This window comes from Macaca nemestrina, chromosome 8 (genome assembly GCF_043159975.1).
Source record: "Macaca nemestrina isolate mMacNem1 chromosome 8, mMacNem.hap1, whole genome shotgun sequence".
In the NCBI taxonomy this organism is placed as follows: domain Eukaryota; kingdom Metazoa; phylum Chordata; class Mammalia; order Primates; family Cercopithecidae; genus Macaca; species Macaca nemestrina.
Window position 1 is genome coordinate 75,666,339 of NC_092132.1, and position 25,529 is coordinate 75,691,867.

The following is a 25,529-nucleotide window of genomic DNA, read 5'->3' on the forward strand; positions in this document are numbered from 1 at the left end:
TGCTTGTGTGCCTCACACACACTGGTATATATGCATATGAGTTTAAATGGAGAAAATGGAGAGGCCTGGCCTCTGAGAGATCTCTTCCTCTTTTACGTCTAGGGAAGTCACTCGGCTCTTCTGAGCCTCAGCTTCCTTGCAGATCAAATGAGGCTAGGTGGGCAGCCAATCTCTAAGGGCCTTTCAAGATCCGATAAACAGCTCTGGGAGACACGCAGTCTCTCTTATGTTCTTGCCACGTAGTACGTACTCCATACGCAGCTTTTGAATGGAAAATGAATTTTTCTCCAGGATGGTAATATTTGACTCAGGTACATTTTACAGAAGGGAACAAGGAGCAAGGCACCAAGACGCACCTTTGGACCACAATGCTATTATCTTAGGCTCTGTTCTCTTGATGAAAACTTGGTTTCCTTTATTATCCAAGGGTTGGATTGGTAGGTCCCCGACCCTGTGCTTTCTTTTTTTTTCTTCTTCTTTTTTTGTAACCTTCTGATCTCTGGACATTTCACAGATTTTTAGCCCCTCAACCTGAAGGCTAAATTTCTTCAGGAGATTTGGAACAGATAGAAGGAAGCGTATGGAATTTGTGTATCAGAAAACTTGAGATCTTGAAAGGTGTTTAAGTATCCACCCAAGTTCATGGATCCTGAAGAACCCACACGGCCTTTGGTGAGTCTGTTCCCTTGGTTTTGAAAAATTCCATTTTACTGCCCAGAATCATTTTTGGTTCTGCCTGGACCTAATTTGCAGGGCCCCTGTGGAAAATGAAAATGTAGGGCCTCTTGTTAAAAAATTATTAAGAATTTCAAGGTGGTGACATCAGAGCATTAAACCAAGTGCTGGGCCTTTGTGACCATCTAGGTTGCCTGCCGGGAAAGCTACCTCAGTGCTGCCTCTGCTGCCTCCCCCAAGACAGCAATGAAGTAAATTCATGGTGAAGTCATTAATCTGAGAATGTTCTGTAATACACTGACTTCAGCTCAGTTTTATAAGTTTGGCTAATATTCAATCATATAAATAGAGATCAGGACTCAATTTTACTTGCAAGGAATGGGTGTACCACAAAAACTTGGTTAAGTTCATTTCTCTGAAACAGAAAAAGTTTAAACACCTTTTATTTGAAGAAATATTGCTTCTAGACTTTCCTGAAGCCAGAATTGTTCTATAAAAGTATCACGGAATATTATACATGATTAAAAAACACAGTATGCTTCCTAATAACTTGAAATCTTTTTACAAATCACATCATTCATGATCATAAATATGTTCTGTCATCCCACCGATGATACACACATCAGGTAAGCAGCTAATTTGAACATATGTACAGAGTCTATGATAAAGATTTAAAGTTACCAAAAAGATTCAACTATAACATATTAAATTTTTTTTCAGAGTTTACCATAAACACTTAAAGAAAACAAAATTTATCTAAGCACTTGAATTATTTAAAAATAAGAAGAAAACCTGTCTTAGGGTAAGCAAAAACACATCTTCTTGGGAAAGTGAATAGGAATAGGAGGGCACTGATACTCAGTGAGGTAATCCTGTAGCTGGTATTTAAAAATCTAATACACAACAAGAATATTTTCAAGAATACAGATTTTCGAAAGCAATTTTGAACTATGTCTTTAAACGATATCAGAACTTGGTGAAGGCCTTACAAATAATCATAGAACACAAGGTTAAGAAATTAACTTCCCTTGTGGTATGTTGAAATTGTAGCACATTCATGATTTTATTTTATTGAGAAGTTCCTGGTGTAAATTCAAAACTAACCATATTTTGTCAACATTTAAGCTTCTTAGCCGTGCCAAGAAAACCAAATAAAGATGTAAATAAAAGGTCTTTAGATATTTTTCTCCTGTCAAGAAAATAACCCAAAATATAGCAATCTTAAAGGTATGATGTATGATGAACGCTTTGAGGCTAGGCACAGAGAGAGCAGGCAATCTTCATTTTGTTTACTTATTTATTTATTTTCACCACCAACATTATTAGCCATGCCTTTCTGCTAATCGATTTTAGCAAGTCGAGGTAAAACACATGCAACATTTTCTGGCAAAAGTTTAATGTCAAACAACATGTGATCCATACTGTGTGTCATCCTTGGGGGTTTATTTGACTTTGTCACAATGACAGCCAATAGTGAGACTGAGAAGCCTGTACAAATAAAAAATAAGACTAATCAAATAGACATGGCATTTTAATCTCAAAGTGCAAAATCATCGAACTGAAAATGACGGCATTGAAAAATTCCAGTGGTTAAAAATGAATAAAAACTTCATTACGCAGGCAGTGGAAGTGTGTTGAAAGATTTACCAGGGGTGTCAAGTTTTAGACACTCAGAAAGGCACCATTCTAGCCATCTTGACTGGATAACATGTATATACTTATGTCCCTACGATATTCAAAAGATAATACTGTTTCAGTATAAAACAAACAAACAAGTAAGAAATCAAAACCAAACCAACCAAAATATCCCCAGCCTTTCTTTCTACTCTTGGCAGATAGTAAATGATAACGATGAGTCTCCGTGTGTACACTGCTCGCTCACGTGCTCACCAGCTTCTACTACACAAAGGTACTCAGGGTAGCTTGGAATGTTGGTGGCTAGGATTACCTTTATTAGTTTACAAATAAAAAAGTTAAAAAGAAATACTGTGTTTAGGGTAAGATAACAATTTCATCTAATCAGAGGAGAGTGAAGAGGAGGCGCTGCCTTCTAGGTGCTGTGACTTCTCCTTTTCGTGATTCTTCTCCACCTTGGTCAACATCTTCCCCATTGTGCTGGAATTACTTGGGTGTTCTGCAGTGGCCATGGTGAACATTTGATGAACTGAAATTCCATCGGAATGCACGGGAAGATACAGCTGATCTTCAAAAACGTCCTCTCCAGGACCACCATCCTGGGGAAGTTCTTTCGGGTGCCTGCGAATGGGCTGCAGCCTGGGGCTGGGCCTCAGCTCAAGCTCTGTCATGCCATCGCCACTGAAATCGGTTTCCAGATGATTGGTCCCTTCATGTCCCATCCATTTTTCAGTTTTTCTCCAGTGTTCAGAATTCAAACGATTAACTTCTGGAATGTCGTTGTTCCATTCAGGTTTACTCTCTGGACTTAATGTTGGTCGGTTCAAATGCAGGGTTCGAAGGTCGGCTGGCAAGGTCAAATGAGGTGTTTTCCCAACCGTATGCCTTGGGTCTTCATCTGAGTCAGCAGAGGCCATCTCCACTGACACAGAGCGCTCGGCAGAGACACCCAGGAACCCATCACTTTGAGCAGTTTGAGTCTTATTTGTTTTATTTTGCTCATAGTGACTCTTCAGCAGTGCAAATACTCTATCTACATCCTTCAAGTAATTAGTCCAGTCCACCAGACTAAGTCTGTAGTTTTGTCTGTACTCATAGATGTTTTCTTTCACACTGTGTAGCTCTTCTAGGCCTTGCCAGTTGATGTCTGCAGTGAGACGAGGCTGATTAACCTTCCCATCCATCCCATAACTGTCCTCTGTGAAAAGAGAGAAGAAAGTGAATCATTAGTGGAGAAAAGATTTTCTACTTATCTGGACAAGCAACTTACATTGTTTTTCCAGAGTTAATCAATGAAAAATATGACACTCAAAAGCATTTTCCCCTAGTCATTTGTTATCACAGAGTGGCCTTAGGTTACAAGTGATTAAACAACAGAAAATTGGGGGGGTGGGGGTGGGGAAGATCACATTCGTGAAAACATCTATGACTAAACATGGTGCTGAAAATGGCACTGTCCTTTCAGCCGGGGGATTTGGGCTTCACTCCTGGCCCCACTCAAATCAACTTTGCAACAAGAAGAGCATGTGAGTGAGTCCCTCTGAGTCTTGCTCCCTCATCTGTCAAGTGTAGAAATAATTGTATGATAAAATCATCACTACTTATAAGGTTGCTGGGTGAATGACAAATTTGAAAGTATTTGAATGTAATAGGCAATGCTTAGTATGATATTTTTATTTTATATTCCCTGACACTCAGTATAAATGCAAATCTGAATGCAATTGCAGAGTTCTTCAAATCAAATGCCCGGATTTATTTCTTTGCTTGTTGTTTTTGCCCTGAAAGTTCTATGTCCTAGATAAATGTGTGCCTCAGATAACTGAATGGCTTTCTCATATGCAAAGAAGGCACCAGCTTTCTCTCTCTCAGATCTTTCTGCATCTCCAGGATGACTGTAGCCCTGCAGAAAACAACACTTGTTCTCTAGTTGTGCCTAAGTACCATTTGGAAAGAGGTGGCCTAGATGAGTGCAATGACCACCCATAAAGCCACACAGACCAGTAAGAAGAATAAGCAAAACTACACCAAACCCACAACCTCGGTGTAGCTAGAAGATAGAGAATCCTACAATCTTCAGATCACCTGTAAGTAAAAAATGTTAACACCAAATCCCAGCAGAGCTGAATGTCACGCTGTGGCCACAAGCCCTGGGAAAACAGTATGGAAGAGAGAAGAGGGAAGTGTCAATGGAGTCAAAGATTGATTGGAGGCCTTAGTGGAAAGAATGTCAAATCTTTTGCATAAAATATTGTAAAGATTCCTGGTGAGTCACAGCACTGACAATGAGAATGGGACCCCTAAGTCCCAGCCTTGTGCCTGTGCACGATTCAAGGTGGCAGTCTGGAAGGCATTGCTTCAGGCAGAAAAGGATACAAAGAAAGAGAGAAGGGAGAAACGCCCTTTGGAAACTGGGTGGTAAAACAAGGAGGAAGCAAAAGGTGGGAAATTTCAGGTCCTGCAAGAAAAAAAGAGATACGAAAAGTTGGAAGACACACAACCTCTCTCACTTTCACTCCCAAATAATAATAAAATAATAATAAAATAAAAAGGTAAAGAATTCTGAATTCTTTTAAACTACAGTTTAAAAGAATTCTGTTAAACTAGGAGGCTTGTAAATACTATAAATCCATGAAATAAAAGCAACCTAAATCTATATCAAATTACTATAAAATAAAGAACAATGAGATACCATCTCATGCCAGTCAGAATGGTGATTATTAAAAAGTCAAGAAACAACAGATGCTGGCAAGGTTGTGGAGAAACAGGAAAGCTTTCACGCTGTTGGTGGGAGTGTAAATTAGTTCAACCACTGTGGAAGACAGTGTGGTGATTCCTCAAAGATTTGGAACCAGAAATACCATTTGACCCAGCAATCCCATTACTGGGTGTACACTCAAAGGAATATAAATCATTCTGTTATAAAGACACATGCACACATATGTTCACTGCAGCACTGTTCACAATAGCAAAGACATGGAATCAACCCAAATGCCCATCAATGATAGACTGGATAAAGAAAATGTGGTACATACACACGTTGGAATACTATGCAGCCATAAAAAGGAATGCGATCATTTCCTTTGCAGGGACATGGATGAAGCTGGAAGCCATTATCTTCAGCAAACTAACACAAGAACAAAAACCCAAACACTGCATGTTCTCACTTATACGTGGGAGCTGACCATTGAGAACACATGGACACATGAAGGGGAACTATATAACACTGGGGCCTGTTGTGGGCTTGTCGGGAGAAAGAGAGCATCAGGGAAAATAGCTAATGCATGCTGGGCTTAATACCTAGGTGATGGGTTGATAGGTGCAGCAAACCACCATGGTACACATTTACCTATGTAACATCCTGTACATGTATCCCAGAACTTAAAAAAATAAAATCAACAACAACAACAACAACAACAAAAATAAAGTGGAAAACAGGAATTTAAAAAACCATCTTGAGAAAATGCCTCTGGCGAAATAAAGTGCAGAAAACCACAACAGGCCAGTGCTGTGTGAATTAAATGTTCTAAATCAAGCATCTGAGGACGGAAAAGCATCTGAAATCAGAAATTAAAACATGAACCTAGCATCTCATGTCCGGTCCAGCTCTCCTTCAAGTATCAAGGCTATGGAGGAACAGTTTGAAACACGTAAGAACGCAGGGGGTACTGTGCACATCAGCTCTTCTTCAGCAATCTTCCAGAGGATGTGACTCGTTCGTCCAAGAAATCACTAGGGAAACTGAAGCAAAAATATAGAGGGTGCACATGTAATAGATTTATCAGATCTAGGATAAAAATAAAGGTAAAAGAAGAGTGAAAAAATAATATATGCATTTTATAGGACACGCTAGAAATAATGCAACTAAAAATGTGAGAGGGAGCACAGACCAAAGAGAATAAACTCATTGAGTATGATTCAGGTAATAGTTGGGAGTGAAAGAAGGCCACTAAAAACTGAATAATGAGATAATGAAAGGTTAAATAAGATAACAGGAACTCAATCCAGGCACGGTGCCTCATTCCTCTAATCCCAGTACTTTGGGGAGGCCGAGGCGGGTGAATCACTTGAGGTCAGGAGTTCGAGACCAGCCTCGCCAACATGGTGAAACCCCGTCTCTATTAAAAATACCAACCAACCAACAAATAAATAAATAAATAAATAAATAAATAAATAAATAAATAAAAGAAAAAATACAAAACGCGGATTAAGGGCATTAACAATGTATAAGTACAAAGATAATTACCAAAATGCAAACCTTACTAAGTTCTGAAGGAAAAAGAAAAGAGCAACTATCTTGATAAAGAAGAAATTATAGAAGATGCAACAAGAAATATATAGAAACACAATAGGTGATATCAGTCCGAGGCAGATCAAATACAGCAAGAATAAATAAGAATATGTATTGGAATATTACTGGAACCATCAAGTGGAGCTTTTGGTGTGCTCCCTTGTGGTAGCCACTGGGGCTCATAAAATGAGCGGACATGGGGGGTGGTGTTGCAAGCCATGTAGAGACGGGCTAAGCCTAGACCTATTCCTCTTGCACTCTCAGACATATAATGCCAAAAAGAGAGCCAGGGACTGCAGATGTCTATGGGCCAGATTCCCCTGGGGTAGGCACCCCGCACATAGCTGGTAAGTGGATTACATGGGAGCAACCAATGCCAGTAGCCCTGAGGGGCTAGACCAGGGTCCTAACAGAAGTAGACATTTACCCCAGGCTGGGTTTTGAAGACCCAGTGGTAGACGCAAATGCTTAAAATATTATTACAGGATAGGAACAGAAAACATTGTACTAATTGGGACCACCAAGTTATATTTCTTCAGATCAAAGGACACATTTTATAGCCCACCATATCCAAAAGTGAGCAAAGATAGTTCACATCAAATGGACGTATAATGGTGCACATTATCCTTAGAGTAACAATTGTATAAGAATAGGAAGGAATGGGCAGTTAAAATATTTGCTGTCTAAAATGGGGAGAGACAAAAGCATTAAAGGCTGGCTTACATGCCTTCACACCCAACATGCGAGGGCTAAGGGAGGGTCCCCCACTGGACAGATTTCTCTGCTTTGCAGGGGGATAAGAGGAGAGGGGCAGGAGAGGATGCTGGTGTGATGATGCAAGTCTTCTGCACGGCACCTCAACTTTCTTTTTTTATTCCTCATGCAGAGATGCAACTGCTGGTGTTGGAAGCAGGGATGCTTTGTAAGCAAAAAACCCAAATTATACTTTAAAATGATGTCAGAATTCCTAAGGGCCTGATGGGGCAGGTTATGCCTTCATCCCAACTGGCAAAATTGGGGTTAACAGTGAATGCAGGTATATTGCCTGGTGGTTAAAAACAGCTCATTAGTTCTGTACCTATGTAAACTTACTCTATTTGAATGGAAGCAGACTGAGCAAGAGGTACTTGCTAGACTATTACTGGTAGTCTAATGATAATACTAGACTAGTATTACTGACTGAAGTCTAGAGCGGCACAATGGATGAATCTAATGTCTCTTCCAAAGGTGGAAAAGTTTGGTCATAAATGGAGAGATGGAGGAACAGTAACTGAGGCTGAAGGAGTGAATAATTGGGTTATGTCATGAGTCATGAGGGAAATCCAGTATTACATTAACAGCTCAAAAAAGGCTCAGAACAGGAGATGACATTGTCTCTTAGCTCCATTACACCAGACTCCTAAAAGGGTGAGGTCATATATTGCTAAGCCACTCCTGGCAAGATTCAACAGAAGCTGGCAAACCTGAGTGGCCTTGCCCTCGGAGGTATTTTCATATGACAGAATGATGGACTGGACTAATTTCTGATGGCTGAATGGAATTCTAGGAATGTGCCAGTATATTTTGGCTTTTATAATCTTCTCACTAAGGGATTCATGGCCAGGGGACTAGGGCATAATAAGAAAGATATATTTGATGTACCCCCAGTTCACAGAGATCCTAATGCCCTTGCAATCTCCAGGGAGATAAGAGTGTCTTTTATGTGCTGAGGAGATGGCTACGGTTCCCTAGACAGCTCTAGGTTGGGAGCTGGGCTGATCATCAGAAAGACCTCCACATGATTAGAGAGCTGGGACTCTCAGTCCCACCTCCCGACCTCTGGGGAGTGGACAGCGACCTGGAGATTGAGTTAACCACCACTGGCCAATGATGCAATCGATCATGCTTATGTAATGGAACCTCGTTAAAAACCTTAAATGATAACAGGGTTCAGAGACATTTCCAGTTGGTGAATGCAACCACATGCTGTGAAGGTAGCACACTTCAAACTCTAGGACAGAAGCTTCTACGTTTGGGACCCTTCTGGACCTTAGCCTATGTTCCTCTTCATCTGGCTATTGATTTGCATTTCTTATAAACTGGTAAATATTTTAAAAATCGTTGAAATATACAGAATTAAAAACACAAGAGATGTGGCTCATGCCTGTAATCCCAGCACTTTGGGAGGCTGAGATGGGAGGATTGCATGAGCCCAGGAGTTTAACAGCAGCCTGGGCACCATAGCAAGAACTCACCTCTAATAAAAATTTAAAAATTAGCTGAGTGTGGTGGCACACGCCTGTAGTCCCAGCTACTCAGAAGGCTGAGGTGGGAGGATCGCTGGAACCCAGGAGGCTGAGGCTGCAGTGAGCCACGATTGCTACTATACTCCAGCCTGGGTGACAGAGGGAAACAAAAGCAAGAGACTACTTTGCAGACCTGAATGAGAACAAATTTGAAAACCTGGATGAAACATAGTTGCACAGGAAAATAGTTTGCCCAAATTGATGCTGTTCAAAGAAAAACCTTAGCTGAATTAAGTTTAACAGAGTTTAATTGAGCAAAGAACGATTTGCAAATCTGGCAGCCTCCCAAGCCAGAGTAGGCTCAGAGACTCCAACGCAGCTGCGTGGTGGAAGAAGATTTATGGACAGAAAAAGAAAAGCGACAGACAGAAAACAAAAATGAGGTACAGAAGCAACCAGATTGGTTACATCTCAGCGTTTGCCTTATTTGAACAGAGTTTGAACAGTTGGCCACCTTTGATGGGCCAAAACTCAGTGATGGGCACAAGAGTAGGCTACAGTCTGTATGCAACTCTATTTAGGTTATAGTTCACGATGTACAGAGAAACCTTTAGGCTGAACTTAAAATATGTGAGGAGGCAGCTTTAGGCTAAACTTGATTTAACAACCCAATATAGATAGAAGGCTTTAATAGAACAGTTTCCATAGAAGAAAAAGAAAGCCCAAAGACCCACTCTGCAAAGATGCATCAGGTCTATATACTTTCACAGGAGAAGTTGACCAAATCTTCAATGAAAAGAGAATCCTGATAAGCTGTTCCAGAGCAGACAACTCAAGAAGACTTCCAAACTCTTTTTACGAAGAAAGGATAACATTGATAGCTGCGATAGGCAGAATAGTGGACTCCACCCAGCAAAGACGTCCACATCCAAATGCCTGGAAACTATGGACAAGTTCCTTTACCTGGCAAAAGGGACTCTGCGAATGTGACTAAGTCATGGATCCTGAGATTGGGGCATGGGAGTATCCTGGAGTATCCAGGTGGGGCCAGTGGGATCTCAAGAGTCCTTATAAAGGGAAAGGGAGGTGGTAGGAAGGAGGGTTAGAGAAGGAGATGTGACCCCAGAAAACAGATGAAGGTGTGGGTTGGGGGAGAGACTGATTTGAAGATTGGCTACGTTTTTGTATTTGAAGATCGTGGAAGAGACCATGAATGAGGAATGCAGGCAGCCTCCAGAAACTGAAAAAAGCAAGGATATTCTTGCCTTGAACCTCCAGAAGATTTCAGTCTAGTAAGATTCATTTCGAATTTCTGACCTCTAGAAACACGAGAGAACAAATTTGTGTCGTTTTAAAGGAACAGTGGTAATTTATTACAGCAGCAATAAGAAACTAATATAATATCTAAGAGATAATGCCAGTAAAAACAAAAATGAAATCACAGATTGGTATCTTTTAAAAATATGATACAAAAATCTTAAAATATTAGTGAACAGAATTCAATATTATGAAAGCAACACACAATGACCCAGTGGAATTTATTTCAGGAATGAAAGGATTCATTCTTACTAAATCTATTAATATAGTATACAATAATAATTTAACAGATCTAAAGAGAATAATTATCTGATCATCTTCATAGATGCTAAAAAATGCTTTTTGACAAATTCAACATTCATTAAAGATAAAAGCACTAAAAAAAAGGACTGATGGCTATTTCCTTAGCACAATAAAACTATATATAACTCAGTCCTAAAGCTTGCCTCTTATTTAATAGAGAAACCCTAAAAGCATTTTAATTGAAATCAGGAGCAGGGTAACATTATATTGGAAGTATTAGTTCACTCAGTTAGACGTATCTCTACATATCTGTAGGTACAAAAATAGATGTCAAGGCTGGGCACAGTGGCTCATGCCTATAATCCTAGCACTCTGGAAGGCCGAGGTGGGCGGATCACCTGAGGTCAGGAGTTCAAGACCAGCCTGGCCAACATGGTGAAACCCTGTCTCTACTAAAAATACAAAAATTAGCTGGGCATGGTGGTAGGTGCCTATAATCCCAGCTACTCAGGCGGGGAGGAAGGAGAATTGTTTGAACCCAGGAGATGGAGGTTGCAGTGAGCCAAGATCGTGCCTCTGCACTCCAGCTTGGGAGACAGAGCAAAACTCTATCTCAAAAAATAAAAATAAAAATACAAATAATAAAAATAAAAAGGAATAGATGTTGATAGATGCACGTGTGTGTCTTAGCTCTATCCAGCAAAAGGATCTATATGCCAAGACACCTCAGCAGCAATTTTATACACCTCAGACCCAGATTTTGGTGTTCAAATGCCATTCCCCTTTAAAAGGAACTGGGGCCCTTTGGAGAAATGGCTGCTTCCAGATATGGAGTGGCAAAAATGCAAGATGAACCTGGAACAGGCCTTTAGGCCAGAAAGCAATGAGGTGGTCAAAAAATGATGAGGATGCTTCAAAAGTACACAGAACTCAGGTGCAGCGACACCAGTGGCCAAATCTAAGACACTTTAATCATCAAAATAAATAATGATAGCAAGAGAATATCCATGGAATAAACTGAGAATCTGAGTTCATACTGATAGAAATAAATACACAGGAGAGGAGGAAAATCTCTTCTTTTATAGTTTTGAAACAGGGTCTGACTCTGTCACCCAGATTGGAATGTAGTGGTGCTATCTCAGCTCACTGCAACCTCTGCCTTTGAGTAACTGGGACTACAGGTGCTGGGACTATGCCTAGCTAATTTTTTAAATGTTGTATTTTTAGTAGAGATGAGGTTTTGCTATGCTGCTCAGGCCGGTCTTGAACTTCTGAGCTCAAGTACGTATTCCTCCCACGTCAGCCTTCCAAAGTGCTGAGATTACAGGTGTGAGCCTCCGCATCTGGCAGGGAAATCTCTTCTTTACAGTACAATGCTACCTAAGAAATGCAGGAGGAACCAGGCATGGTGGCTCATGCCTGTAATCCAGCACTTTGGGAGATTGAGAGCTGAGAGAATCGCTTGAGCCCAGGAGTTTGAGACTAGCCTGGGCAATAGAGTGAGACTTTGTCTCTGCAAAAAATTTTTTTTTTTAAATTAGCTGAGTGTGGTGGCATGTGCCTGTAATCCCAGTTACTTGGGAGGCTGAGGTGGCAGGATCCCTTGAGCCTGGGAGGTCAAGGCTGCAATGAGCCAAGTGCTCCAGCCTGGGTGACAGAGCAAGACCCTGTCTCACAAAAAAAGAAAAAACAAAAACAAAAACAAAAACAAAAACAAAACAACCACCAAAAAAAAAAAAAAACAACAAAGCAAGAGGAATTACAGAGTGGGAGAAATCATCATTTGCAGCTGTCATGGTAACAACAAATGATTCAGGCAGAAATGAATCATGGAATCATGAATGCCTTAAAAGCAAGTAGATGAATTACCTATTAATTAAAAAAGAAAAAAATTATAGTGGCTTCACCTAGCAAACTCCACCTTTGCCAAGTAATCAAAGGTAATACCACCAAGATGTCACGCAGCTCCTGATAAGATATCCCAGGAGCACAATATGTGGTATTCTTAACAAAAATCCACAGCTTCAGTTCAATCCTGACGAAACGTCAGACAAACCCCAATAGAGGGACATTTTACAAAATAACTGGCATGTACTCTTTAAAATATCATGACTGATAATGAGAAGTTGAGAAACTGTACCAGATAAAAGGATGCTCGAAAGAGGTGAGTTTCCTGCAATGTGTGATTCTGGATTGGATGTCAGGCCAGAAAAGCAATAAAGGATGAATATGACATTATTGGGACAATTGTTAACATTTGAACATGAAATGTGGATTCGACAATTGCATTGTAACAATGTTAAATTACTTGATTTTGATAAATGCATGACTGTTATATAAGAGAATGCTTTTGTTCTTAGGAAATACCTCCTAAACCATTTATATATAAAGGGGAATGATGTTTGCAAATTACTTGTAAATGATTCAGAATAAAAGGTGTGTGTATACGTGGAGAAAGTGAGTGAAAGAACAAGAAAAAACAATAAAGCAAATGGGGTAACAGTTCTTGAAATTATTCTTGCAACCTTTCTGTAAATGTAAAGTTTTATCAAAATAGAAAGTTACACTTATTTGACATTAGAACTTAAATTTTCCATGTGTCTCCTGGTTTCTGCCTGTCTTCAGCTCAAAAAAGGAAACCTTTTTCTTGGGTCATTTGGAAGCTCTTTGTTCAGAGAGAAAAGGTATAGATAGGATTGTTCTGACAGGTGAATTTTCAGAATAAATGTAGATGATTTCATGTCACAGGTAATTATTCCCCAATCCAGGAAACAGAAAAGCCGTGAATCCACTAAGAGAAATTCAAGAACATACCCAGGTCACAAGCCAAGTCACATTTCTTTCTAGATGACACTTACTTACTTTTAAAAACTTAACCACATAATTACATCATGCTATATTCCACAGATGGGTAACTTAAGAGATGATGCATGCTTGGAATTTTAACTCTACCTGGAGCAGTGTTACAATTAACAGGTGCTGATGATGTCATAAGCAGCAGAAGGGATTGTTTCTGTAGACACAGGCTGACTTCTGCAGCTTCTGTGGTCTCTTCTCTTCCCCTTTGACACATCACCTCTGTACCAGCCACAGAAACAAGTGCAAAGTCCTGAAAGTACCAGGCTTTCTCCTGTTTGTATTTATTTCTAGAATGTACTTCCCTGACTCATTAGCCCAGCCAGATCTCAGCCTTCAAGATTAAGCATCATCCCCTCCACAGAGCCTCTCTGGCCATTCCCCTGGGTTGTGTGAACCCCTCCATTATGGCATCATCTAAACCTGGTTCTGGGTACCTGTACTCAGTCACAAATTGAATTTCACCAGGCCAGGTGTCTACAGTTTCAAGAAGCAAGCAATGGGTCCATCAGAAAATCACAAAGCCTTATATATAGTTTGTTGCTTGTTGCTATCTGGCGGGATATTTTATTTAACATAGCTACTCTCTTTCAAGTCTCATTTCTAATGGTGCTAATTTAAATTTCACAATGGAAAGAGCCCGAACAGAGTATCTGCATTAATATATCTGCTCCTTTCTCCTAAGCCCTTCCATGTTTTGCTGAGCTCTTTGGTTTTTTTTTCTTTGTTTGTTTGTTTCTGAAGGCACAGGGTTTCCAATATTTGGACCAAATTGGTATTCATCTTGGGTGATTTTCTTGCTACTTGAAACATAGTATGTTTTAGCTTGAAATGGAATTTGATTGAGGCTTTGAAATTCCAGATGTTCTGATTTTGGTGTCCTGCCAGTATCAAAAAGCCAATTTACAATTTGCTTTTGGATACTAGCAGGTCACCAAAATCAGAATTGGCCTTAGTAAAAAAGACCATAAATTTCTTTCTTTTTTGAGATGGAGTATCACTCTTGTTGCCCAGGCTGGAGTGCAATGGTGCAATCTCGGCTCACTGCAACCTCCGCCTCCTGGGTTCAAGCCATTATCCTGCCTCAGCGTCCTGAGTAGCTGGGATTACAGGCATGCACTACCATGCCCGGGTAATTTTGTATTTTTAGTAGAGACGGGGTTTCTCCATGTTGGTCAGGCTGGTCTCGAACTCCTGATCTCAGGTGATCTGCCCACCTCGGCCTCCGAAAGTGCTGCGATTACAGGTGTGAGCCACCGTGCCTAGCCTTTTTTTTTTTGTGAGGTGAAAGCAAGTTTATTAAGAAAGTAAAGGAATAAAGAATGGTTACTCCACAGGCAGAGCAACCAGAAGACCATAAATTTCTAACCTACCTAATTTTATAGATGAATTGCAGGAATAACTATTTATTTTACAAATGAAAGCCAATTAATGTTCAACCATAAAGATAGTCTAAAAATAGAAATAAATATATATGTCATTTATAGATGACTACCTGTGTGTGGTCAATGGCTGATTATATCCACTTATCAGTAAATGCATATAACTTTTCCTCTTTATTAATATAGCATTGACATTAAAAACTGCAATTTTATCATCCATTAATGTGAAGATAAATGTCCTTCAAAATTCCAGGGCTCAGTCAGGCGCAGTGGCTCATACCTGTAATCCCAGCACTTTGGGAGGCTGAGCTGGGAGGATCACTTGAGCAGGAATCCGAAATCAGCCTGGCCAACATGGTGAAACCCCATCTCTACTAAAAATACAAAAATTAGCCAGGCATCGTGGTCTGAACCTGTAGTGCCAGCTACTAGGGAGGCTGAGGAAGGGGAATTGCTTGAACCTGGGAGGTGGAGGTTGCAGTGAGCCAAGATTGTGTCACTGCACTCCAGCACTCCAGCACTCCAGCCTGGGTGACAGAGCAAGACTCCACCTCAAAAAAAAAAAAAAAAAAAAAGAAAAAAAAAAAGAAAAAAAGTTCCAGGGCTCTTTGATACAATTTATCTCTCACTATTCAAATTTATTATCAAACATCGGTCATACAATAACATGAATTCAGGGCTTACTTTTCAGGTAATATCTCATGAAATCCTTGTGTATTATTATGTATATGTATTATCACCTTATTAAAGATGAGAAAATTCAGCCATAATAAAAGAAGTTAAATAAATTGTCCAAGAGAACCAGTATAGTGTAGAGATTAACAGCACAGCTAGAACCAGACTCTCTGGGTTTGAATTTCACCATTTATCAGCTGTGTAATCTTGGGAAAGTTATTTAGTCACTCTGTGGCTTAATTTCCTCATCTGTAAAATGGGGATAATAAGCTGAGTGTGGTGGCAGGCGCCTGTAATCCCAGCTACTTGGGAGGCTGAGGCAAGGACAATTGCTTGAATCTGGGAGGTGGAGGTTGCAGTGAGCCAAGATGGCACCACTGCACTCCAGCCCGGGCGACAGTGCGACTGTGTGAGACTACGTCTTAAAAAAAAAATGAGGATAATAATAGTACTGACCTCACAAAGTTACTGAGAGGGTTAAATACATTAATATATGAAAGCACTCAGAAGAGCGCTGGACCATAGTAAGTGTTGTAATACTGTTAGCAAATGGTCCTCAAATTGGGACGTGATGGAGCCAGAACTGACCCACAAACCAATGTGACTCACAAAACTATTCTCATAACTATTTATGTCACCTAATCTGATCAGCCCAAATCCTCTCATATTATTTCTCCCAGTTTAATGCTCTTGAATGTCTGCCTATTGCTTTTAGGACAGAGAGTACATCCTTTGGTGTAGCATGTAACTAGGGTGACCACATTTTTGGTTTGCCTGGGATGGTCCCAGTTTGTATCTGCTGTACTGGTAGCCTGTTCAGTTTGGCATTTGTCCAGAATTTTTGATATTTTAGCTTAAAAAATAATTTTAAATACAGCTGTTTTATAGATCTATTGACTAGTTCATTGGTGAACAAATACATAACAATATTTATATAGAATGAATATAAATCATTAACTTTTTTTTTTTTTTTTTTTTTTGAGACGGAGTCTCGCTCTGTCGCCCAGGCTGGAGTGCAGTGGCCGGATCTCAGCTCACTGCAAGCTCCGCCTCCCGGGTTCACGCCGTTCTCCTGCCTCAGCCTCCTGAGCAGCTGGGACTACAGGCGCCCGCCGCCACGCCCGGCTAATTTTTTACATTTTTTAAAGTAGAGACGGGGTTTCACTGTGTTAGCCAGGATGGTCTCGATCTCCCGACCTCGTGATCCGCCCGCCTCGGCCTCCCAAAGTGCTGGGATTACAGGCGTGAGCCACCGCGCTCGGCCTAATTAACTATTTTTAATACTCCTCCCCCATGGTCAAAACATCCCTGTTTGGAGGATAAATTATATCATCATTCTGCATATAACACGCTCCATAAAATAGGCCCTGGTTGCCTTTTCAGCTCATTCTTCTCTTCTCCTTCCCTTGCACCCTCACGGAACTGATCATAAGTCCCCACACGTGTCTTGCCTTCTGGTTGGACTGACTTCCTTTTCCATCCTGTGTCTGGATCACCGCACTGTTGCCTTCAAGATGTGGCATAAATGCCAACTCCTTGGAAAGCTTCCTCTGATTCCTCAGGGTTGGGTTGGAGCCCTCCCCTGGCTCTTATTGCACCATATATTTCTGGTCAAAGCACTTTGCATCGTGCATTCTAACACCAGATTGCACTCCCGGTGAAGGCGGCGTTTGGCACAGAGGTGGTCGTTTAGATTCTTTCTGTCTTTATTTGTTGCATGGATGAATGAGGACACATTTTCCCCCTATATATTGAAACTGATTAAAGATACATTTCATTCTGCAGTCTGGGGAGGATCTTAAGGAGTTCCGCACATGCTATAGTTTAGTTTCTTCTATGGCACAAGAAACAAGGCCTTTGGAATAGGGTCACTATTGGAAAGGTAAGAAAAATGATGAACATACTCTGACAACTTAGACTAAACCAAGTCTGACCTTAACCTTATCAGTGTGGCCACTGTTGTCACCCCTGCCACTACCCAGCTCTCATGGCAGAGTTTTGGTTGCATTTTGGTGCCTACTGGCTGCTCTGTGACACACCTCTGTGCACACAGTGGCCCTGGCTCTGACCTACACCCTAACGATCTTCACCCCAAGTCTCCTCAACACCTTAGGGGGCCAATCTCACCTCCAGCCCATTTAACCCAAAACCCTGTCCCTGCCCAATCTCTTGTTTGAGCATCTGAAACAGAAAAGTCCAAAAGTGCTAGTAAGACAGCTTTAAAATAAGATGGAGTCCCTGAGAGGACTGATGATGGAGATTAGTGGTGCTGATGAATACCTTTTTGTCTTTCTTATAAAATATACTAACACGCTTTGGAATTCATATCACTGAAATTCCCTTTCCCATACTCTTTCATTCATATACATGTCCTGCATTTGGTATTATCTTTACCAATGACTCCACCACTTACTGGGGCTTGGCCCCTGCCAGGGTCTGTTCTAAGCATGCCAACCAGGGAGGCTGGGATTTGAACTTAAACTAGTCAGGGGCTCCAGCGGCCACCCCATGAGCACAGTGCTGTATGGCACTAACACACAGCTGTGTCACCCATGGCCACCTTTGGCACACACTGTCACTATGGGGGAGATGAATCAAAATAAGCAAAAGCAATGTGGTCAGAGCGTGGCTGCTGAGGGTGGAGCTCAGTGTAGTCTAACAGCTCAGAGGCTTGAAGCAAAGGATCAGGAAGCAGCCCTGCCAAAGGAAGGCCGCCAAGAACTGACCGCCTGCCCTACCAAGCCACGGGACACATGGCCATGGCTGCCAGGAGCTCCTCTTGGCCCTCAAAGGGCAGTAGCATCAGCTTTCATACGCAGTGGGAAAAATAAACACCCCATCAACCTGCTGATTTTCTATATTTTGCAACACACTTAGAAGATGTTGCTTTCAAATCAGCCACAAATTATTTCCTGAGTCATGAGTGCCACCTTCTAAGCTGTGCTCTCCCTCTGAGCTTGTCCTAAATGGAAAATGACCAGGGTGAGTATGCAAAGCATTTCAGCTGCCCCTCCTGCCTCATGCACAGGGAACAGCAAAAGGAAGAGAAGAGAAAAGATAGAAAAGAAAAGAAAAGAAAGAAATTGAACAGCAACAGAAAAAAAAAAACTTGCTTTATAAAAATCCTCTAAATAAGTCTGAAGATTAATTTTTGAAAATCCACCAAAAAGAAGGCAGTTTATAAACATTTATTTAGTTCATCTTGTACAGGATACATTTTTAAAAATGCTCTGTTGAATTTTCAAATTTCAAATTCTTCAGATCTGGTTCTTATCATTTCTCTCAGTCTTTTGTAATCAAATTTCACGATAAAAATCTTTTTTTTTTAAAATTAGTTTTCTAAAACTATCAAAATCTGAAATAATTAAGGCACTGAAGCCTCCTAAGTGGCTCCATCAATGGAGGGCTTTGAGCTGTTGGACCCCGTTGGAAGACAGTACTTTTCCTGGCATTTCTGTACATACTTGTTTTGCATCTGTTCTCATTCAATCCAATAAGATATAAGGAGCAGGTAAGGCCACATCAAACACTGCATTTGGGTGTTTAGTGAATTCCCAGGTGTGACTAGGCAGATATTTTCCATGTCAAGATTTCCTGCCTGCCACGTGGATATCCACTGAAAGATGGCTTGCCTTGTGGACTATGAAATGGCAAAGTCTGAAAATGCCAGTTATTTTCAGTTATAAAGTATCCTTAGATCTGTTCTCTGGTAAGGAGCTTACAAGGGGAAAAAAGCAACAGGTAACACCATGTTGCCCCTGCACATATGCTTTCAACAACTAAAGTTGCTAAGATTATGTGAAAATGACCTCAGAAACAATTGATTGTCTGGCCCATTGAGTGGTGGTGGCAGGGATCAGGGAAGGGGAGGGTCCCAGATGCTTGTCATTTACACCCAAGGAGCAGTTAAACATTCTTCCTTTCAAAGTTGGCCAGGGGTGACTTCATGGAGAATGACTCTCTGACTCATCCCTGACCAGTCTTATGTCTTAAATAATCTGTGAACACCCTTTTATCTCTTTCACGACACTAGACTGAAAATCCCTTAGCTATAAATTGAGTGCCTCATAAAATAACTGTAAAGTCAATATTTAGAGATAAGTCCATTGATAATATTACACTTTGGAAATGTCTTAATGTGACCAGTGGGAGGCAGGCAAGATCGCCCTAGTGTGCGGGATATGACCTCATCAGCCATGCCCCAGGGAGACCAGCTCAAGGGTGGGGTCTTCGGCTCTGTCTTATGTGTGCTGGGAGTGACACGGGGTTGGTGTGGGGCAGACTGAGGACAGTTAAGATGAAGAACAAGAGAAAATAGAAAAAAGAAGACATACATAAATGGTTATAACATATCCTCAAAAGTCCAGCTTCCTTTGTTTTCATCTGCCCCATCGCCTTTCCTGTTGTCATTTGGCTTCTTGTTGGACGAATGACCTGTTCTCTAAAGGGAAGCCTCTGAGACCATAGCTCTGGAGGTTAGAGGGGCCGAATAGGGTGCCAGGAACAGAAATATTCTTTGGTATATTAATTTTAAAGATATAAATACAGATGAAGAAGATTAATATAGATAAAGAAGATATTAATATAGATGGCACCATTGAAGTTCACACTTCTTTGATGGACGTTTTTCTCCCAAGTGGATCCATTAACTAGGGTACTGGTAACGTCCGTGCCTCAGTTTTGCCTCAGCAGAGGCGGTAAGGACAGTGCCCAGCTGCTTCAGATGGAAGACCTGCCTGAGGTCTGTGCTCAGAGTAGAAAATTAGCAATAGTGAATACTGCCAGGTGACCAAGTGACATGGCCACCAGGAGTGTGTGTCCCCCCTCAGGAGCACAGTGAGGGATGGATGAGGGTTGGAGGGGGATAAAAATGACAGGGCTGAGGGTTGTTTATGGAATGTGTGTGTTGTCTCCGTGCTATGTTGAGACTATTGAGTGTCTTTATTTATTTATTTTTAGAGACAGGGTCTCTCTCTGTTCCTCAGGCTGGAGGTCAGTGTCACTATCATAGCTCACTGCAGCCTCAACCTCCTGGGCTCAAGCGATCCTCCTGCCTCAGCTTCTCGAGTAGCTAAGTAGCTGGGACTACAGGTGTGCATCACTACACCTGCCTAGTCAAAAAAATTATTTTGTCTCACTTTGCTGCCCAAGCTAATCTCAAACTCCTGGACTCAAGCGATCCTCCCACTTGGCCTCCCATAGTGCTAGGATTACAGGCGTGAGCCACTGTGTGTGTCCCTTTACTAGTGTCTTGACTCCCGGTACTCTGTCCCCAACTCCCAGCACCTTCTCTTTATTCACCACCTCTCTGCAGAGCTTTCGGAATCTTGTGGCTGCTGCTTTTCACCACCAAAGTTAATGAATGAACATCAACAAGGAAATTCCTTGTTTCCTCCAACTTTGGCCTTAGAATGCTCTTAAAATTCTCATTAGTCCTTTTGTGCCTTTGATGCTATATTTAATAAAAATCTCTAACCCATTTTCGTGAAGCTCCCCCACCAAATCAATGTGTAAGTACCACAAAGAAAATAAACTCCCCCTCCCCTCTCCCGGGGCTCCCAAAGGCCATTCTGTTTTTTTTTGTTTTTCCTTCACATGATTCCATGCTTAAAAGCATCATCCAACAAGCAAACAAGCATGGCAGTGAGTAAATGCTCTGGGACATCTTGATGGGACAGTAAGCTGATTTAAAAGCAAAATGATAGATCTGTGATCAATGACAAAACGTGGTGGAGAATGCTGTTAGAACAAGCATGCACCCACAGCTGTGCTCTGCGCAACACGGTAAGAAACAGAAATTAGTGGAAATGACTGGATCATGCAATTATTGGGGAAGAAGCTGCCGAGAAGAATAAAAAAGTGTGAATACCTGTGTAGGTCATAGCTTCCTCCATCTTTATTTCCTGATATAGGAAAATACAAGAGTAATTTCTGTTAGCTTTAGAACTTATAAAACCATTCACTATATAGTTTTCCATGCATAACATCTAAATCCTAGAAAGAAACACATGGTGTTAAATACAGACAGTGTTAAAGCCCAACAGAGATTTCCTATTAGGTTCAAAATGAGGATTGAAAGCTATAAATGAAAAGATTTAAGATAAAAAAGAGTTCATATGAAAAAAATAGGTGGGTGTTAAAGGGAGGAGAGCCCACTTAAAAGCAGTGGGAAAGGTACTTCCAAAAGTCCATGTAATTCTCGGGAAAAGTTAAATTTTGGTTATTTTTAGACAAAACATTGGGGAAAAAAACGGGCTAATAATCTTCTCCCGTAGGAACAGTCTGGAAGGTGGAGAGGATGGCTTAAAGTGAAACAGCGTAACTGGCTCCACCCAGTGTATCATTTCACCATTAAGGGACTTGATCAGATTTCACTAAGTAGAGTTGTTATGTCACCACCAATAAAAGTCCTGTGTTCTTTTGGGGAGAAATATCTGGGTATAGTATTTCTAGTGCCTCTAATGGTTGGTTAAGATTCCTAGTCTTCGCAGGCTCTTTCCTTTCTTTCTTTCTATCTTTCTTTCTCTCTCTTTCTCTTTCTTTCTTTCTTTCTTTCTTTCTTTCTTTCTTTCTTTCTTTCTTTCTTTCTTTCTTTCTTTCTTTCTTTCTTTCTTTCTTTCTTTCTTTCTTTCTTTCTTTTCTTCTTTCTTTCCTTTCTTTCTTTCTCTTTTTTTTTTTGGTCAGATTTGCGGAAAAGGTCAACAGATAAGCAGGATATTTGAAAAGATTTGAGCTGAGTGGGGTCAGTGACCAAAAGACCTATTTTGTAAGTCCAGTCTGCTCTTGACTGACAACTGATTCCACTAAGTGTTAACTGCGAGGTGTTGATTGAAAACTGAGGATTTATATTTTCTTAGGGGACTCCCAGAACTCAAAAGCCTTTGTGACCGTACAGTGGCGGAGATGACAGGTGGTGCTGTTGATCATTCTGGGATGGGAATTCCTACCCCCTTCAAGGCATGTGACCCAGAAAGCTGCCCATTTTACTGCTGATGACACTGGCTCTGCACCAGACCCACAGAGAAAACCCAGCGGCACCACAAAAAGCTCCTGCAAACTGCACCCAAATGCCTGGGAGTTCAGCTCTTCACCCTTCTGGAGCCGGCATGCCATGCCAAGGTCCATGCCCTTGCCGGTTTTAAGTCTTTCTCCTTCCTTGTATGGAGAGCTGGTATTTACATTTCTGCAGAAATCATGAGGAAGAAATGAGTATTTTCATTAACCAAGAAAGAGCTGGGGTGGACACTGAAAAGAACTGCATCTCCATGAAACAAAGGAGAAATAAGCCAGTTTAACACACAGAGCAGGGAAGGAACATCTGGCTGATTCCATTCAGACCCTCTTACATTTTTAGATCCCAAGTTAATGAACTGCTCCAATATCTCTAGTTTCAGATGAAAAATATTGGCAAAAGAAATCTCATTCAGTGTCATAGGCAGGAATCCAACTCGGGGAACTCCAAACTGGGATAGCAGAAATAGAGCATTGTGTCTTTCCATCAAAGTTCTCTTAAAAAAAGAGAATATCCTGGTTTACTTAGAGTATATCTTCAGACTGTTGACGGCAATAACAAACAAATCCCCAATGCTTTCATCTCATCTTCCAACAGATGCTTCTATCAGGAATCAAGGTTTACTAATAGAATAGACCTGTGGGAGATATTGGAAGGTAATGCTCACCAAATCTTTTGGTGGATTAAGTTTTTCATTAGTATACCCAGAGCTAAACTTAGAGATCAAATTGTATTTAGAATTGCCTGGAAAGTGTCTCGTCTAAATATCTTGAACTATATATTTCTGTACAATTAAATGTTTCCAAGGCAGAAAGCATAGTAACACAAAGAATTTTCCAGGTAAAATAGAAAAAATACTATTTTTTTTCCTTACCAATATCGAGATTCTTAGGTCTTGGGTTGCACTGCTTATATCCTTGACAGCTTCTGAGCTCCATTAATTGTACGTGTAGCTGATTCAAAACGCCTCGTTCTACCGTGTGCACTGTATTTGTGAGCTGTGAATAGAGACAGGACAATCTATTTAAGCTTATGTCTGGTTATCCTATTTTCAACAACCTTCATAAAATTAACATATATTGTCTTACCTGATAAGGATCTGTATTCATATCAAAATACTCCAAAAAGCCAGTAGCAAACTCACAGAAAAGAAAATTGTGCGTCTCATTAACTGTACGCAAACACCAGTAGGTGTTATTGTTAGAACTCGTGCAAGCACAGAAAGATCCCACTGTTGGGTAAAAAAGAAAAACACAACAAAACAAAAAGAGTGAAAAACCTTAGGCAGAGGCAGGCTTGCCATTCCAGTGTTCCCTTATCTTTACACTTTAAAGTTCACAATTTCTTTCTTATAAATACTGTGGTTTCATGTTAAGAATAATAATACCTTTCCCCCCGCCATGTAAATTTGCTGTGAAACTAGGTGAAAATGGGGAAAAAGATAGTGATCTCTTATAGGCTGAAGACTAAAGTAAAATTTCAGGCGTATTAGTTTATCCTCCCCTTAGCTCTGTTATGCAGTGGTTTCCAAAGAGGGGTGAGTGGGGGAAGTATGAGAAGAAAAATATCAGAATTTCTATTTATTCTCTTTTTTAAAAAGAAAAATGGTTATTTAATAAAGATATGGAACTAGTACCCTCACTTGTTATATATGGCAGATGGCCACGTGTCACCAATGAAGCATGAAAAGATGGGATTTTGCAACAAAGAAGGGTTTAGAGAAGCCTTGAGCCCAGCCTGGAGGATTTGGGATGGTCTCTGCAACACTCTAACCTGAGCTAGGCTGTGACCACAAACATCTTTTATACTACATAGCCCCCTGGTTAACTTGTAGAAGGTATGCAGAAGAGATGTCCCATTTATAATCAACTCACCCACTCTTCTGTTTACAAAAGGGCACATGTTCCAAATTTGCTGACCTTTCTTGAATTTCAGAAATGTGCTGCCTAACAAATATATTTTTTTAAGAGATAGGGTCTCTCTCTGTTATCCAGGCTGGACTAGAACTCCTGGGCTCAAGTGATCCTCAGCTTCCCAAGTAGCTGGGACTACAGGCATGCGCCACTGCGTCTGGCCCAGCAAAAATTTTTTTAAAACAACTATTAGGTTGGTGCAAACATAATTATGGTTTTTGCATTGTTGAAATTTGCTGTTTGATATTGGAATGCATTCTTAAATAAATGTGGTTGTATTAATCATTTTAATGGGCATTTCTTGCTTTCTTTTTTTTTTTTCCGCTAATAACGTATTACTTGCTCTTTATGTTTATTTTAGACTATGGAAATGGTGTTAGACAAAAACTAAATTCCAGTGATTTTCTTATTCGAGTTCAAAATGGATTGTAAAGCAGCGGAGACAACTTGCAACATTAACAAAGCATTTGGCCCAGGAACTGCTAACAAACATAAAGTGAAGTGGTGGTTCAACAAGTTTTGCAAAGGACATGAAAGCCTTGAAGACGAGGAGCATAGTGGTGGACCATTGGAAGCTGACAACGACCTTGAGAGCAATCATCGAAGCTGATCCTCTTACAGCTACATGAGAAGTTGCGGAAGAACTCAATGTCGACCCTTCTATGGTCATTTGGCATTTGAAGCCAACCAGAAAGGTGAAAAAGCTCGATAAGTGGGTGCCTTATGAGCTGAGGGGAAAATAAAAAATATTGTCGTTTTGAAGTATTGTCTTCTCTTATTCTATGCAGCAACAACGAACCATTTCTCAATCAGACCGTGATGTGCGACGAACAGCTCAGTGGCTGGACCAAGAAGAAGCTCCAAAGCACTTCCCAAAGTCAAATTCACACCAAAAAAGGTCATGGTCACTGTTGGGTGGTCTGCTGCTGGTCTGATCCACTACAGCTTTCTGAATCCTGGCCAAACCAGTACATCTGAGAAGTATGTTCAGCAAATCAATGAGATGCATCAAAAACTGCAATGTCTGCAGCTGGCACTGGTCAACAGAAAGGGCCCAATTATTCTCCACGACAATGCCTGACTGTGGCACAACCAATGTTGCAAAAGTTGAACGAATTGGGCTACGAAGTTTTGTCTTATCTGCCATATTCACCTGACCTCTTGCCAACCGACTACCACTTCTTGAAGCATCTTGACAACTTTTTGTGGGGAAAACTCTTCCACAACCAAAAGAATGTAGAAAATGCTTTCCAAGAGTTCATTGAATCCTGAAGCATGAATTTTTATGCTACAGGAATAAACGAGCTT

General features: G+C 40.8%; 1 protein-coding gene across 9 annotated transcripts in view; it reads right to left on the reverse strand.

Moving 5' to 3' along the window:
- Positions 1 to 1,101: 1,101 nt before the first annotated feature.
- LOC105483613 (sulfatase 1) overlaps positions 1,102 to 25,529 on the reverse strand; it is a 193,325-nt gene continuing 168,897 nt past the window's right edge. For 4 of the 9 annotated variants that reach the window (XM_011744576.2, XM_011744575.2, XM_011744578.2 and 1 more), the window contains 3 exons: positions 23,397 to 23,539; positions 23,183 to 23,306; positions 1,102 to 3,508 (listed from right to left, as the gene is read on the reverse strand). In XM_011744576.2, the coding sequence (XP_011742878.2) occupies positions 2,691 to 3,508; positions 23,183 to 23,306; positions 23,397 to 23,539 (1,085 nt within the window). In that variant the 3' untranslated portion in view covers positions 1,102 to 2,690. Of the gene's footprint in view, positions 3,509 to 20,988; positions 21,200 to 23,182; positions 23,307 to 23,396; positions 23,540 to 25,529 lie in introns of those variants that run through there. The other 5 variants (XM_011744580.3, XM_071068132.1, XM_011744579.3 and 2 more) reach the window with 2 other exon arrangements.